Source organism: Carlito syrichta, unplaced genomic scaffold (genome assembly GCF_000164805.1).
Source record: "Carlito syrichta isolate Samal-C Ts95f unplaced genomic scaffold, Tarsius_syrichta-2.0.1 Scaffold120518, whole genome shotgun sequence".
Lineage (NCBI taxonomy): Eukaryota > Metazoa > Chordata > Mammalia > Primates > Tarsiidae > Carlito > Carlito syrichta.
This window is the reverse complement of record NW_007064614.1, coordinates 60481-73892: the sequence shown is the minus strand read 5'-3', so window position 1 is coordinate 73892 and position 13412 is coordinate 60481. Positions and strand designations below refer to the sequence as shown.

Here is a 13412-nt window from a genome sequence, read left to right as displayed (position 1 = left end):
GCTTTTTGGGACACATTCCTGGCAGTCAGCTAGGGTTATTCACAGATAAGGTGGCAGGAAGGCTTGGTTCAGTCCCTGGGCCGCCCATCGCCAGAGACCCCCCTACTCTAGGAAGCTCTCCCAGATAGTTCAGGTCAGGGGCTTGTGTCCACAATTCTCTGGCTTGAGCCTGTACTCAAGGGGTCCTTGGGGTCACTCCACACAACACACACCTGCTGCCATACCCCCCCCAGGCAACACCTCGTGGCCACAGTGGGGGGCTCGGGGGTGTGCAGGGGCAGGCAGGCGTGTGACACATGATCCAAGCCTGAGTTGCAGGCTCGCCCCGGCCCACAGCCAAAGAGAGCGGGAGAGGAAGAGAGAGTGTCTGCAAACAGGACAGCTGCCAGGAAGGGGCCAAGAGGCGGAAGGTGCGAAGGAGAGAGGCAGGGCAGCCACCGCGGTGCCACATGATCTTCCTGGCCCTGGTGCCACAAACCACGAGCACACAATGCAGATTCCATGGCCACACACAGAGAGAGGTACCTTCAGACCCTCACAGCCCACACACACAGGCCCGGGCGCTCATGGACACAACATGCACAAAGTCAGGTTATCACCCAGGCGTCATGAGACACGGGCCAACCCCGCTCCCTCACACACTCACACACCCTCACGCTCACATGCACACCTCACGCCTGTGTGTTGTAGAGTTCCTTAATAGACTCTCTGAGGAGCGCAGTTTGCATTCCAGGGATACTACACACTTGGTTTGGTAAAGGAAAAGCATTCTTAGAAGTAAATGGCTGCCCGCTCCTGCTCAGATCTGCTCTCGGGAACCTTCTGCAGGACAGTGCACCAGCACAGTCAGGCACGCGACCTCCCGCTCTGTCTCTGTCTCTCTCTCTGTCTGTCTCTCCATCTCTCTTTCTCTCCCCCGTCTCTCTCCATCTCTCTCTTTCCCTTTCCATCTCTCTCTTCTCTCCATCTTTTTCTTTCTCCCTGTCTCTCCCCATCTCTATCTCCTTCTCTGTCTCTCTCCATCTCACTCTCTCCATCTCCCTGTCTCCACATCTCTCTCTGTCTCCCTCCCTCTCTCTGTCTCCCTCCCCATCTCTGTGTCCCTCTCTGTCTCTCTCCATCTCTTTTTCTCCCCCATCTCTGTCTCTCTCCATCTTTCTCTCCCCCATCTCTCTATCTCCCTCTCTGTCTCTCTCCATCTCTCTGTCTGTCTCCCCATCTCTCTCCCTGTCTCCCTCTCTCTCTCTCTCTCTACTCCCCAACATGCTCTCTGATGCACACGTGTGCACTGTCCTCCCTCCCAAGCCAACAGACTCACAGCATCCCAGGACCCACGTGTAGATGGACTTTATTCACAGATAGTGGCTGGGGCGAGAGAAGGCAGGGGCACATCACAGATCGGGTGGTGCCCCCACATCAGGCAGAAGAGAGGCCAGGAGTCAGGAGGGAGGGAAAACCAGCGAAGGGGAAGGAGAGAGGCCCAGGCAGGAGGATGGGGATGGAGAGCCTGGGATGCACACTGAGGGTAGGCTGCGCCAAACCCGACAGGCTCTTTTATTTAATAGACGTGGACTGCCCCCTCTATGGGCCAGCACGGCTCTGAATATGTGGGGTCTATCGGGAGCAGGATGGGGAAAGGCCCCTGCCCTTCACAAAATCCATCATATGGTCAAAGAAGATGCATGTCACAGAAAAGAAGGTACACAGAGCAGAGCAAGGGACTAGGGACACAGAGTCAGGGCAGGTTGGGATGCAGAGTCACATGGGTGGGGATGAGGGAACTGCAGAAGAGGGAGGCAGTGAGCATTGAAGACGTGTGGAGGGCCAGGCAAGGTGGCTCACGCTTGTAATCCCAACACTTTCGGAGGCTGAGGAGGAAGGATTGCTTGAGGCCAGGAGTCTGAGACCCCATCTAAAAAAAAAAATTGGCTGGTCTCAGTGGCTCAGCCTGTAATCCCAGAACTTTGGGAGGCCGAGGCAAGTGGATTGCCTGAGCCCACGGGTTCAAGACCAGCCCAGGCAACTTGGCAAGATCCTATCTCTACAATAAATAAAAATTAGCCAGGCGAGGTAGCACACGCCTGTAGTTCTGGCTACTTGAACAACTGAGGTGAAAGGATCCCTGGAGCCTAGCAAGTCGACGCTGGGGTGGCTGTGAGAATGCCACTGCATTCCAGCCTGGGTGATGGAATGAGACGTCAACTCAAACAAACAAACAAAAAAACTAAGAAACTTAGGCAGGCATAGTGATACCTGTAGTCCCAGCCACTCAGGAGGCTGAGGTGGGAGAGTCAGTTGAGTCCAGGAGTTGGAGGCTGCAGTGAGCTATGATTGCATCACTGCTCTTCATCCTGGGCAACAAAGCAAGATCCTGTCTAAAAAAAACCAAACAGACTGGGCACAGTGGCTCACACTTGTCATCCCAGTACTTTGGGAGACTGAGTTGGGATGATCGCTTGAGCCCAGGAGTTCAAGACCAGCCTGGGCAACATAGCAAGACCCTTTTTCTGCAAAAAAAAAAATTATCCAGATGTGGTGGTGCACACCTGTAGTTCCAGCTTCTCGGGAGGCTGAGGCAGGAGGATTGCTTGAGCCCCAGAGGTCGAGGGTACAGTGAGCTGTGATCGTGCCACTGCACTCCAGCCTGGGCAACAGAGTAAGACCTCAACTCAAAAAAAAACCAAAACAAAAACGCCCTAAGCTGTTCAGGCGGTGAGGGTATAGCTTAGGGCATCCCATGCCAAGGGCATAGCAGGAGCACAGGCCCTGGGGCAGGTGCAGACAGACACGGACAGACATGGAGACCTCAGAGACCCCTGCAGACCACCGGCAGGCTCCAGTCTGCAGATGGAGGATGGGAGGACATAGAAGGACAGTCACGGGACACAGAGTTGAAAACACCTGGGGGAGGCCCCTGAAGCCACGGGCGCATGCTGAGGCCTCAGGACGAGGCCAGCCTCCCTTCGGAGTCCCGCAGCCACTCACTGCCGGCCCTCCTCTTCCGCCTGTCCCACCACTCCAGCCTCGCCCTCCCACTGCCTCCAGGGCCGCCCCCAGGTAGCCCCTGATGGAGCCCACAGGGCTCCTCCTTCGGGGATGAGGTTCCAGCAGCCCCCACAGGAGGGCATCCGCCGCGGGGGCCAGGCCGTACCAGGGCTGAGGACGGTCCTGGGGCTGGCCCGAGGCCTGCCAGATGACGAAGTCCTCGTAGAAGGGGTCAGCCTCGGCCAGGGGCTGGTCCCAGGGGAAGTAGCCGGTGAGGAGGCAGAAGACCAGGACCCCCAGGGCCCAGGCGTCCAGGGCAGGCTGAATGGGCAGGCCCTCGGGGAGGGGTGGGGGCGCGCACAGCTCGGGGGCTGTGTAGGGGATGGGCGGCCCGGTCAGGCGGAGTAGGGTCCCGCGGGGCCGTGTGTGGCCGAAGTCGGTCAACTTGACACGCTGGCAGTCCGGGTCACACACCAGCACATTCTCCGGCTTCACGTCCCGGTACACCAGGCCGTGGGCGTGAATGTGTTCCAGGGCCGAGGCCAGCTGGGCAGCGCAACGCTGGACGGCTGGTGGCGGGAGGCCCACCTGCAGGAAGAGACATCAGGGTCCATTGCCTCCCAGGGTGAGGACCAGTGAGGCCTCGTGTGACCTGTGAGGCCTGTGAGTTCAGTGAGGCCTAGTGTGACCTTTGAGGCCTGTGAGTCCAGTGGAGCCTAGTGTGACCCACGAGGCCTATGAATCCAGTGAGGCCTAGTGTGACCCATGAGGCCTGTGAGTCCAGTGAGGCCTAATGTGACCCATGAGGCCTGTGAGTCCAGTGGAGCCTAATGTGGCCCTTGACCCCTGTGAGTCCAGTGAGGCCTAGTGTGACCCTATGAGTCCAGTTTGGCCTAATGTGACCCTTTAGTCCTGTGAGGCCTAGTGTGACCCATGAGGCCTGTGAGTCTCAGTGAGGCCTAGTGTGACCCATGAGGCCTGTGAGTCCCAATGAAGCCTAGTGTGACCTTTGAGGCCTGTGAGTCCCAGTGAGACCTAGTGTGACCTGTGAGGCCTGTAAGTCCAGTGAGGCCTAGTGTGACCCATGAGGCCTGTGAGTCCAGTGGAGCCTAATGTGACCCTTGACCCCTGTGAGTCCAGTGAGGCCTAGTGTGACTCTATGAGTCCAGTTTGGCCTAATGTGACCCTTTAGTCCTGTGAGGCCTAGTGTGACCCATGAGGCCTCTGAGTCCAGTGAGGCCTATGAGTCCAGTGAGACCTGTGAGTCCAAGTGAAGCCTTGTGTGACTCTTGAACCCTGTGAGTCCAGTTTGGCCTAGTGTGACCCTTTATTCCTGTGAGTCCCAGTGAGGCCTAGTGTGGCCTTTGAGGCCTGTGAGTCCAGTGAGGCCTAGTGTGACTCTATGAGTCCAGTTTGGCCTAATGTGCCCCTTTAGTCCTGTGAGGCCTAGTGTGACCCATGAGGCCTGTGAATCCCAGTGAGGCCTAGTGTGACCTTTGAGGCCTGTGAGTCCAGTGAGGCCTAGTGTGACCTGTGAGGCCTATGAGTCCAGTGAGGCCTAGTGTGACTCTTGAACCCTATGAGTCTAGTGAGGACTCGTGTGACTCTATGAGTCCAATTTGCCTAGTGTGACTCTTTGAAGTCTGTGAGTCCAGTGAGGCCTACTCTGACCTGGTGAAGCCCAGTGTGACCCCGTGATTCCTGGTGAATGTAACAGGATATCTTGCTAGTTTGTGATGTCAACAAACTCCCAGCAGGCCTAACAATTCCCCAAGTCCTGTGGGCCCGCTCGGGTGTCCGGAGGCGTGAACGTGACCCCTGTGGCCCAGGCTACTCAGGGGCATTTCCGAGAGGCGGGTGCGGCCCTGGGAGCTGGCTTGGCGTCTGCCCACCCACCTTGGGCTGGATGAAGGCCATGAGGTCCCCGTGCAAGACGGGCTCCGTCAGGAAGCTGTAGGAGTCGGCGGACTCGATGCCGATGCCATAGGTGGCCACGATGGCTGAGTGTGTGCCCAGCGAGAGGCCCACGCAGAACTCATACAGGAAGCCTCGCAGGGAAGTGGGGGGCTTCGGGAGCTGCTTCAGAGCCATGGGTGTGCCTGGGGGCAGGGACAGGCATCGAGGTGAGCCGGAGCCAGGGTCTCCTGGGCCAGCTCCCTGCTCCCCTGTGGTCACCTTCCTGGCCCTTGGCTTGGACTCCACCCGGCCGCCCCACAGAGTCCACCCTGACGGCGAGGCCACCAAAGTGTTGCCGGAGGGCTAATCATGACAGTACTGGGTCCGAGCAGGTGGAGGGATCCATGACTTTCCTCCGGGCACCTCATTTGGCCCCTCAGGACAGAAACCCATGTTTGAGGCAAACAGGATTTTTGTTTTGGTCTTTTTGGAGACAGGGTCTCGCTCTGTTGCCCAGGCTGGAGTGCAGTGGCAGGATCATGGCTCACTCTAGCCTCGACCTCCTGGCCTCAAGTGATCCACCAGCAACAGCCTCCGGCCTCAAGGAATCCTCCCACCTCAAGGGATCCTCCTGCCTCAGCCTCCCAGCTGCCGGGATTGCAGGAGTGAGCTACCAAGCCTTCTGGAAAAGGCATTTTTGAGGCAACTGAGGAAAAGATGACCTGTCTTGGGTGATGACCTGTCCAAATAAGGTATTATGATCCTAGCACTTTGGGAGGCCGAGGTGGGAGGGTTGGTTGAGTCCAGGAGTTCAAGACCAACCTGGGCAGCATACCAAGACCCCGTCTCTACAAAAAAAAAATTAAAAATTAGCTGGTGTGCTGGTGCATGCCTGTAGTCACAGCTGCTTGGGAAGCTGAGATGGGAGGATCGCTTGAACCCAGGAGTTCAAGGCTGCAGTGAGCTATGATTCCACCCCTGCACTCCAGCTTGGATGACAGAGGAAGACCTTGTCTCTACCAAAAAAAAAAAGGTGGGGGGGCTGAGCATTGTGGCTCATGCCTGTTATTCCAGCACTTTGGGAGGTAGAGGTGAGAGGATTGCCTGAGCCCACGGGATCAAGACCAGCCTGGGCAACTTGGTGAGACCTCATCTCTACAATAAATAAAAAAATTAGCCAGGCATGGTGGTTCATGCCTGGAGTTCCAGCTACTTGGAAGGCAGAGATAGAAGGGTCACCTGAGCCCAACAGGTCAAGGTTGCAGTGGCCATGAGCATGCCACTGCCCTCCAGCCTGGGAGTGAGACTCTGATTCAAAAAACAAAACAAAAACAAATGAGAGTTATGAATTTTGTCATGTGTGGAAATGACTTCCTAGAATGTACACTCCTTGAAGGCAGGGATTCCAAATTCTTTTATTCCTTGGCCACCAGCTGCCAATGTACAATCTTGCCCATCACGAGTCTGCATGACCCAGGTAGGCTCCCTTCTCACCTAAAACACCAACCGTCCCCTTCTGCTTCCTGGCCAGTTGCAGTAGCGTCTCTCCTGCATGACCACAATGCCCCGGGACCACCCAATGGCACGTGCCACCCTCTGTGGTGATGATCTCTGTCCCTCTGTGCTTCCTGTGATATTGTGAGTTTCTCAATGACAGTTACATCTTCAAGTCCCCAGGTCACCCAGCCCAGGGGCAGGCACCCAGGAAGCCTCGAGAGGCATGTTCTATGGAACCTGCATGGACAAGGTCTCGTCTACAATGCCCCTCTTCCCATTACTCCAGGCACATGAGGACCCAGGCCGGGATTTCTCTCTTTGTATCTCTCTCTGTTATGAGTGGAACTGTCCCCACAAATACCCACATATTGACCTCCAGGACTGCAGAGTGTGACTGTATTTGGAGACTGGGTCTTCAGTGAGGTAAAATGGGGTCCCTAGGTAGTGGGCCTGACAACCTGACCAGTGTCCCAATGAGAAGAGATTAGGACACAGACACACAGAGGGTCGACCCTGTGAGGACACAGGAGAAGACACCATCTGCAAGCCAAAGACAAAAACCAACCATGTGACACCTTTTTTGTTTGTTTGTTTGTTCGTTTGTTTTGAGTCGGAGTCTCATTCTGTCTCCAGGTTGGAGTGCAGTGGCACAAGCATGGCTCACCAAAGCCTCAACCTCCTGGGCTCAGGTGATCCTCCCACCTCAGCCTACCACAATGCCGGGATGACAGACCGGAGCTGCTGTGCCTGGCCTGCTGCCAACGCCTTGATCTCGACCTTCGTTCCAGCCTTCAGAGCTGCAAGGAAATACATCTCTGTCATTGAAGACCTCTGACCATGGTGCTTTTTTCTGGCAGCTGGAGCTGACTCACATGGGCTGTCCTCATTCATGCTGGGGTCTCCTTGAAAGCAGGGAGTGGGCTGGGCTCGGTGGCTCAGCCTGTAATCCCAGCGCTTTGGGACCGAGGCTAGTGGATTGCCTGAGCCTGTGGGTTTGAGACCTCGTCTCTGCAATAAATCAAAAATTAGCCGGGCGTGGTAGCGCACGCCTGTAATTCTGGCTACTCGGAAGGCTGAGGCGGAAGCATGGCTGGAGCCCAGCAGGTCGAGGCTTCGGTGGCCGGGAGCGGCCACTGCACTCCAGTCTGGAGTACAGACTCCAACTGGAAAAAAAAAGAAAGCAGGGACTGGTCCTGATTCGTCTCTGGGCCTCCTGACCCACTCAGCACAGGGCTGGCCTTGGAGGATGTACCCTGAACTGAGAATGACTCCAGGCGTCACCCTGTTCCCTGGAGGGATGGAGGCCATGCACATGCCCGGCAGGAAGGTGCTGGAGGTGGGGCAAGCTGTCCTGCACACCTCTGTGCGTCAACCTTGCTGGGTGCTGGCAAGCAGCATCCCTCTGAATCAGCTCACAGTGACCACCAAAGCAGCTGGCATGTGAGAACCTCGAGGTGGGGACCGGCTCACAGCACTGTACCCACCAGCTAGATCAACCCTGCTTTCAAGTAGGAATCGTTACCCACCTATTCCTAGAAGGAGGCTGAGACTCAGAGAGGTCAAGGAAGTACCCCAAATCACACAGATTGGCAGGGGTGGAAGCAAAATTTGGTTTGGGGCTCCCAGACTCCCCAGCCTGGGTCACCATCCCCCCGGGCCCACACCCCACCCCCTGCAGAATCCCACCACCTCCATCCCTGAGAGCCGGTACCTTTCTGACGATGGGTGACCAGGAGAACGCGGCCGAAGCGGCCTTGGCCCAGGGGACGCACTTCCTGGTAGAGCTCGTCTACCTCGGCTTGGACCAGGGTCTGGGCGCTCAGAGTCATCATGTCCTCCAGCGCCAGGGCAGCCTCCTGGCCCTGCTGCAGCTCCTCCAAAGTCAGGCCCCCCAGACCCACCTCTGCCTCATCCTCAGCTGCCTTCATCTCCACTGGCTGCTCCTCAGACTGTCTCCCTGGCATTGCTGCAAGGACAGGCACAGCCAGGTCAGGCTCAGGTCCTGCCAGGCCCAAGGGCAGAGGGATTGGGGCCTGGACTCCCGGGTCTGAGGGAGGAGGGGCCAGGGGTCTGTACTCCCACGTCTCACGGAGGGTGGGCTGGTCCTGGACTCCTGGGTCTGAGGGAGGAGGGGCTGGAGGACTGGACTCCTGGTCTGAGGGAGGAGAACTGGGGGCCTGGGCTCTCAGGTCTGAGGGAGGAGGGGTTGGGGGTCTGGACTCCTGGTCTGAGGGAATAGGGCTGGGGGCTCACTGCCACTTTTCATTGTGACTCAGTCTCCCTCCTGGTAGAGGCCGCAGAAGGGCAAGGAGACCAGTCTGGTGTGAGGTAAGTTCAAGCTCGAGGTCACAGATGTCCCCGCCCCCAAATCCCTGGCCACCCGAGGACCTGAGGATGAAAGATGAACCAGATAACTGAGACACCCCCAACCTTGTTTCCAAAGCAAACAGACTTGGGCCCTGGGGATGGATGAGTAGCCTCTGTCCCCTAAGAGCAAACAGGTGCTCTCAGCCCAGAGCCTGGGAGGGTGGGGCTGCGTGAGAGGGCCTGGGACCCTGGCCCTGCAGGGTGCAAGCACTTGGGGTCATCCTCAAGCCAGATCAGGCCTGAGGTCCACCTGTCATGGCACACCCACCTCCCTCACACTCAGACCCCAGCCCCGCCTCCCCTCAGGCCCACACCTCAACCCCGCCTCCTCCCTCAGACCCAGAACCCCAACCTGTCTCCTCCCTCAGACCCAGACCCCCAGCCTGCCTCCTCCCTCAGTCCCAGACCCCCAGCCTGCCTCCTCCCTCAGATCTAGACCACAGTCCACTTCCTCCCTTAGACCCAGACCCCAGCCCACCTCCTCCTTAGACCCAGACCCCAGCCCTGCCTCTTCTCTCAGACCTAGACACCCCCAAGCCCTGCTTCCTCCCTCAGACCCAGGAGTCCAGGCCCCAGTCACCCCTCTCCTGGAACCTTATACGACTCACTCGACCGAGGATCCCCAGACCTGCAACCACTCTACAGGCCACAGGTGCAGTCCGGGCTCCACTGAGGGACACAGGACGCTGGCCACCCAACCGGGGTCACTCTCAGGTGCTGCCTGCCTAGGCCGTGCCACCCTGCCCTCCTCCCGACCTGGGCTTGGACCTCCAGGCCTCACCTTCTACAAGGCTCGCTTGACCCTTCAGCTTCCTGCTGTGGTCAGTACCCAGCACTCAGGGCCCAACCCAGCAGAGGCCTGCCCAGGGGCAAGACCCCGCCCCCACTTGGGGGTCGTAAGGCCCCGCCTCTGGCCCCACCCCAGCCCCACCCCTTTTGCCCCCCCTAGGAACAGAGCGACATCTTGCGCTGACTCCTGGAACTGGTTGTAGTCAGACAAATACCCTGACCCAGTACTTCAGCCTCCTCCCTCAGACACAGGGGCCCAGGACCCAATTCCTCCTCCCTCAGACCCAGGTTGCAGGCCCCCAACCCCCCTCCCTCTGACCCGATGGTCCAGCCCCAGCCCCTTCCTCCCTCAGACCCAGGAGTCCATGCCCCCAGTCCTCCTTCCTCAGACCCAGGGGTCCAGGCCCAGCCCCTCCTCCCTCAGACCCACTAATCCAGTCCCCTTGTCCCTCCTCCCTCAGACTAGGAGTCCAGGCCCCCAGCCTTCCTCCCTCAGACCCATGAGTCCAGGTCTCCAGGCCCCCAGCCCCTCCTCCCTCAGACCCAGGAGTCCATGCCCCCAGCCCCTCCCCCTCTGACCTTGGAGTCCAGGCCCCCAGCCTCTCTGCCCTCAGACCCAGTAGTCCAGGTCCCTAGTCCCTTCTCCCTCAGACCAGGAGTCCAGGTCCCCAGCCTTCCTCCTCGAGACCCAGGAGTCCAGGTCTCCAGCCCCTTCTCCCTCAGACCTGGGAGTTCATGCCCCCAGCCTCTCTCCCCTCTGAACTTGGAGTCCGTTCCCCCAGCCCCTCCCCCCGACCTTGGAGTCCAGGCCCCCAGCCTCTCCTCCGCCAGACCCAGGAGTCCAGGCTCCCAGCTCCTCCCCACTCTGACCTCAGAGTCCAGGTCCCCAGACCCTCCTCCTTCAGACCCATGGGCTCCCTGTGGAGAATGAAATCATCTCTGACCTCACCCCCCCTCCATCAATGCCCCATCGGCAGGTCCGACCCAAGAGTTTGGAGAGGGGTGTCTAGGGGGATCAGACACTGGGGTCCTGTTTGGGGAAAAAATGAGACAGCGAGATTCCAGAGCGATGCAGTGAGGGATGACCTCAGACTTGGGGGAACAGGAAGCAGGTGGTGGAGCAACTGGGAAGAACGGGGCCCCGAGGGGCCGGGGGAGGGCTGAGTTCTGTGCCTGAGAACTCCAAATAGGGGGGAAGTTAAGCTCTGGGCCCTGGGTCTAAGGGAGGAGGGGCTGGGGTCTGGACTCCTGGGTCAGAGGGAGGAGGGGCTGGGGACCCAGACTCCCAGGTCTGAAAGGAGGGCTGGGGGCTTGAACTCCTGGGTCTGAGTAAGGAGGGACTGGGGGCTTGGACACCTGGGTCTGAGGCAGGAGGAACTGAGGGAGGAGGCACTGGGGTCTAGATTCCTGGGTCTGAGGGAGGAGGCGCTGAGGGCCTCTCGATTCCAGAGAAAGAAATAACAATATAAAGAGTTTGAAAGAGTGCGCCAGCTGGCTCCTGGGGGGCTCCTCCACTCCCATCCTGGCCTGTAGTGGGTTTCTGGACTCCCCTTTTGTTTCTGGGACAGCGGCAGCCACCGTTCAAGTTCATAGTGCCATGACTGACATACAGTCACTTTATTTTTTTAAAACAAGCTTTTTATTTTGGAATAATTCTGGATTACAGAGTGCGCAGAGTTCCCGAGTACCCCTCCCTGGCCTCCCCGCCTCCATGTCTGAACACGACACCCAGCATATCTGTCCAAACTCAGCCAACACAGGGAAGGCTCTCCCAGCTCCTTTCTGTGGCGCACCTGCCGCGTCATTCCTCCGTCCCAGGGTGCATCCAGGGTACGGTGCTGCTTGGAGTGGACTCACTTTCCATCCAGAACTCACATACCCGTGCAGGAAACTCGGTTTCTGGTTCCTACCCCTCTGCTGGGTGCTGGGGACACAGGACAGGACCTACTCCGATCCTGCCTGCTGGCACGAATGTCCACATGCCAGCAGTGGGTGGGTTGGGATACTGGGAGACCCAGGCTGGCCTGGGTGAATGGCGGGTCCGTCAGTACCAGGCCCGGCTCTTGTGGTGGACAGGTGTGAGAGAGACAGACAAGCTTGGACGGTCACACGCGGTGCTTGCTAGACCTGGGGGAATCTAGGAAAATTCCAGGCCACCCTGGACAGTCAGAGAGCCAAGCTCCCCAGAAGGCCAGAGATAGTGGGGGTGAAGGCCACTTTCTGGGACCTCGGGGCTTGGGGCAAGGGCTCTCGGGGGAGGGTACACAATGTGCAAATCTCTGCCGGCAGTTGTGTGCACACGAGTGTGTTTGTGTGCGTATGTTCAGGTCCAGAACGGACTCCCACGACGTCATCCAGAGCCCAGATAAATGAAGAGGTGGAGGGTGAGATTTACGTGGTATCGAATCCTGCAAGTTTCAATTTTGAGCCATGGACTTTGGGAGCCACCCAAGGTCATAGAGCAGAGGCATGATCTTATCTGAAGTCCATGATAAGCATGGAGATGTATCTGTGGGCTGGGACTTGGGGGAGGTGGGAGACCAGTGCTTTCCTTGAAGAAGACATTCTCAGGATAGAGGGAAGAGAGAGGGTCTTTGAGGGCGGAACAACTGGGGCTGGGACTCTCGGTCCTCCCTTGGAAGGGGAATCTCACGTCCAGGCCCAGACTCCAGCAGGGAGAGGCATCCCCTCTCCGTCTTCTCGGCTGCAGCTGTCTCCCCATCCAGGTGGCCACAGGGGCTGGGGGAAGGGCCTTTGGCCCAGGCTCAGGCCACCTGTCTCAGTCACCTGGTCAGGAAACTCCCCCATCTGTCCCTGTCTTCCTATCACCTTTGTTGTCATCCTCATCATCTGTCCACTCCTCCAAGCTTGATCCTCCTTGCTCCCCCTCTTCCTCCTCTCCATTCTCGTAGGACACACTCCCCAAGGCACCGGGTCCCTCTCTGTTCCCCTCCAAACCCCAGTCATCCCCTAAGAAGTCCAGGACAGTCAGTGGGGGGCTCCTGGTCTCGGGATCCAGGTCCAGAAGCCCCTGCAGCAAGACCAGGGCAGGGGATGCAAACCGGTCCCAGGGTGCTGGTGGCCGAGGTGGCTGGGGCCTGGTGGTCATCCAGCCAGCGAAGGCCTCAAACTCGGGGTCGGGGGCCAGTGCCATGTCCCAAGGGAAACAGGCAGTGGCAGCACAGAAGAGAAGCACCCCCAGGCCCCAGGAGTCCACGACTGGCCGCAGGGGCAGAGTGTCAGGGGGTAGTAGGAGGCAGAGCTCGGGCGGGGCAGTGGGCAGTGGTGTGGGTGGGGCAGGGACTGGGCTGCCCTCTGGCCGGGTCAGACCTAGGTCACCAAGAGCCACACGGCTGCACACAGGGTCGAAGACCAGCACATTGTCCGGCTTGACATCTGCGTGGACCAGGCCCCGGCTATGGAGGAAGTCCAGAGCTCCTGCCAGCTGGGCCACCACCCGCTTCACTAGCAGCTCCGGGAGGCCCTGAGGGAAGGACAGAGGAGGGTGGTTGGGATGTCTTGGTTCCTTCTCTTTCATCCATCCATCCACCTACCCATCCACCAGCACTCAAAAGAGGTGCTAGATACCTAATCCCTGAAGGTTCTGACTCTGAGAATCTGGAATCCAGACCAGTGACTACCTCCAGTGTCCCCACAACACCCTCCCAGGGACCTTTTCAGGACCGTCTTCAATCACAACCCACACCCATGTCTGCACTCTCCTCAACCAACACCCAGTTGTCTCCCTTACTGGGTGGACTCATCTTTCCATCCATCCTTTCAACTTTCTTTTTTTTTTTTGAGTTGGAGTCTCACTCTGTCGCCCAGCCTCGACCTGCTGGGCTCCGGCGATCCTTCCGCCTCAGCCTTCCAAGTAG

The 13412-nt window shown here is 58.4% G+C and overlaps 2 protein-coding genes across 2 annotated transcripts in view; both read right to left on the bottom strand.

Annotated features, from left to right (window-relative positions):
- Nucleotides 1-2981: 2981 nt before the first annotated feature.
- On the bottom strand, nucleotides 2982-8342 carry LOC103249463 (serine/threonine-protein kinase SBK2). Its single transcript, XM_008048097.1, is given in 4 exon segments — nucleotides 2982-3053; nucleotides 3055-3573; nucleotides 4882-5084; nucleotides 8090-8342. Coding segments are annotated over 4 exon segments (1047 nt in total).
- Nucleotides 8343-12145: 3803 nt separating this feature from the next.
- The window catches only part of SBK3 (SH3 domain binding kinase family member 3), a 4759-nt gene continuing 3492 nt past the window's right edge, over nucleotides 12146-13412 (bottom strand). Inside the window, exon 4 of the mRNA XM_008048095.1 lies at nucleotides 12146-13018. Coding sequence (XP_008046286.1) covers nucleotides 12326-13018 — 693 coding nt within the window. The 3' untranslated portion in view covers nucleotides 12146-12325. The remainder of the gene's footprint in view (nucleotides 13019-13412) is intronic.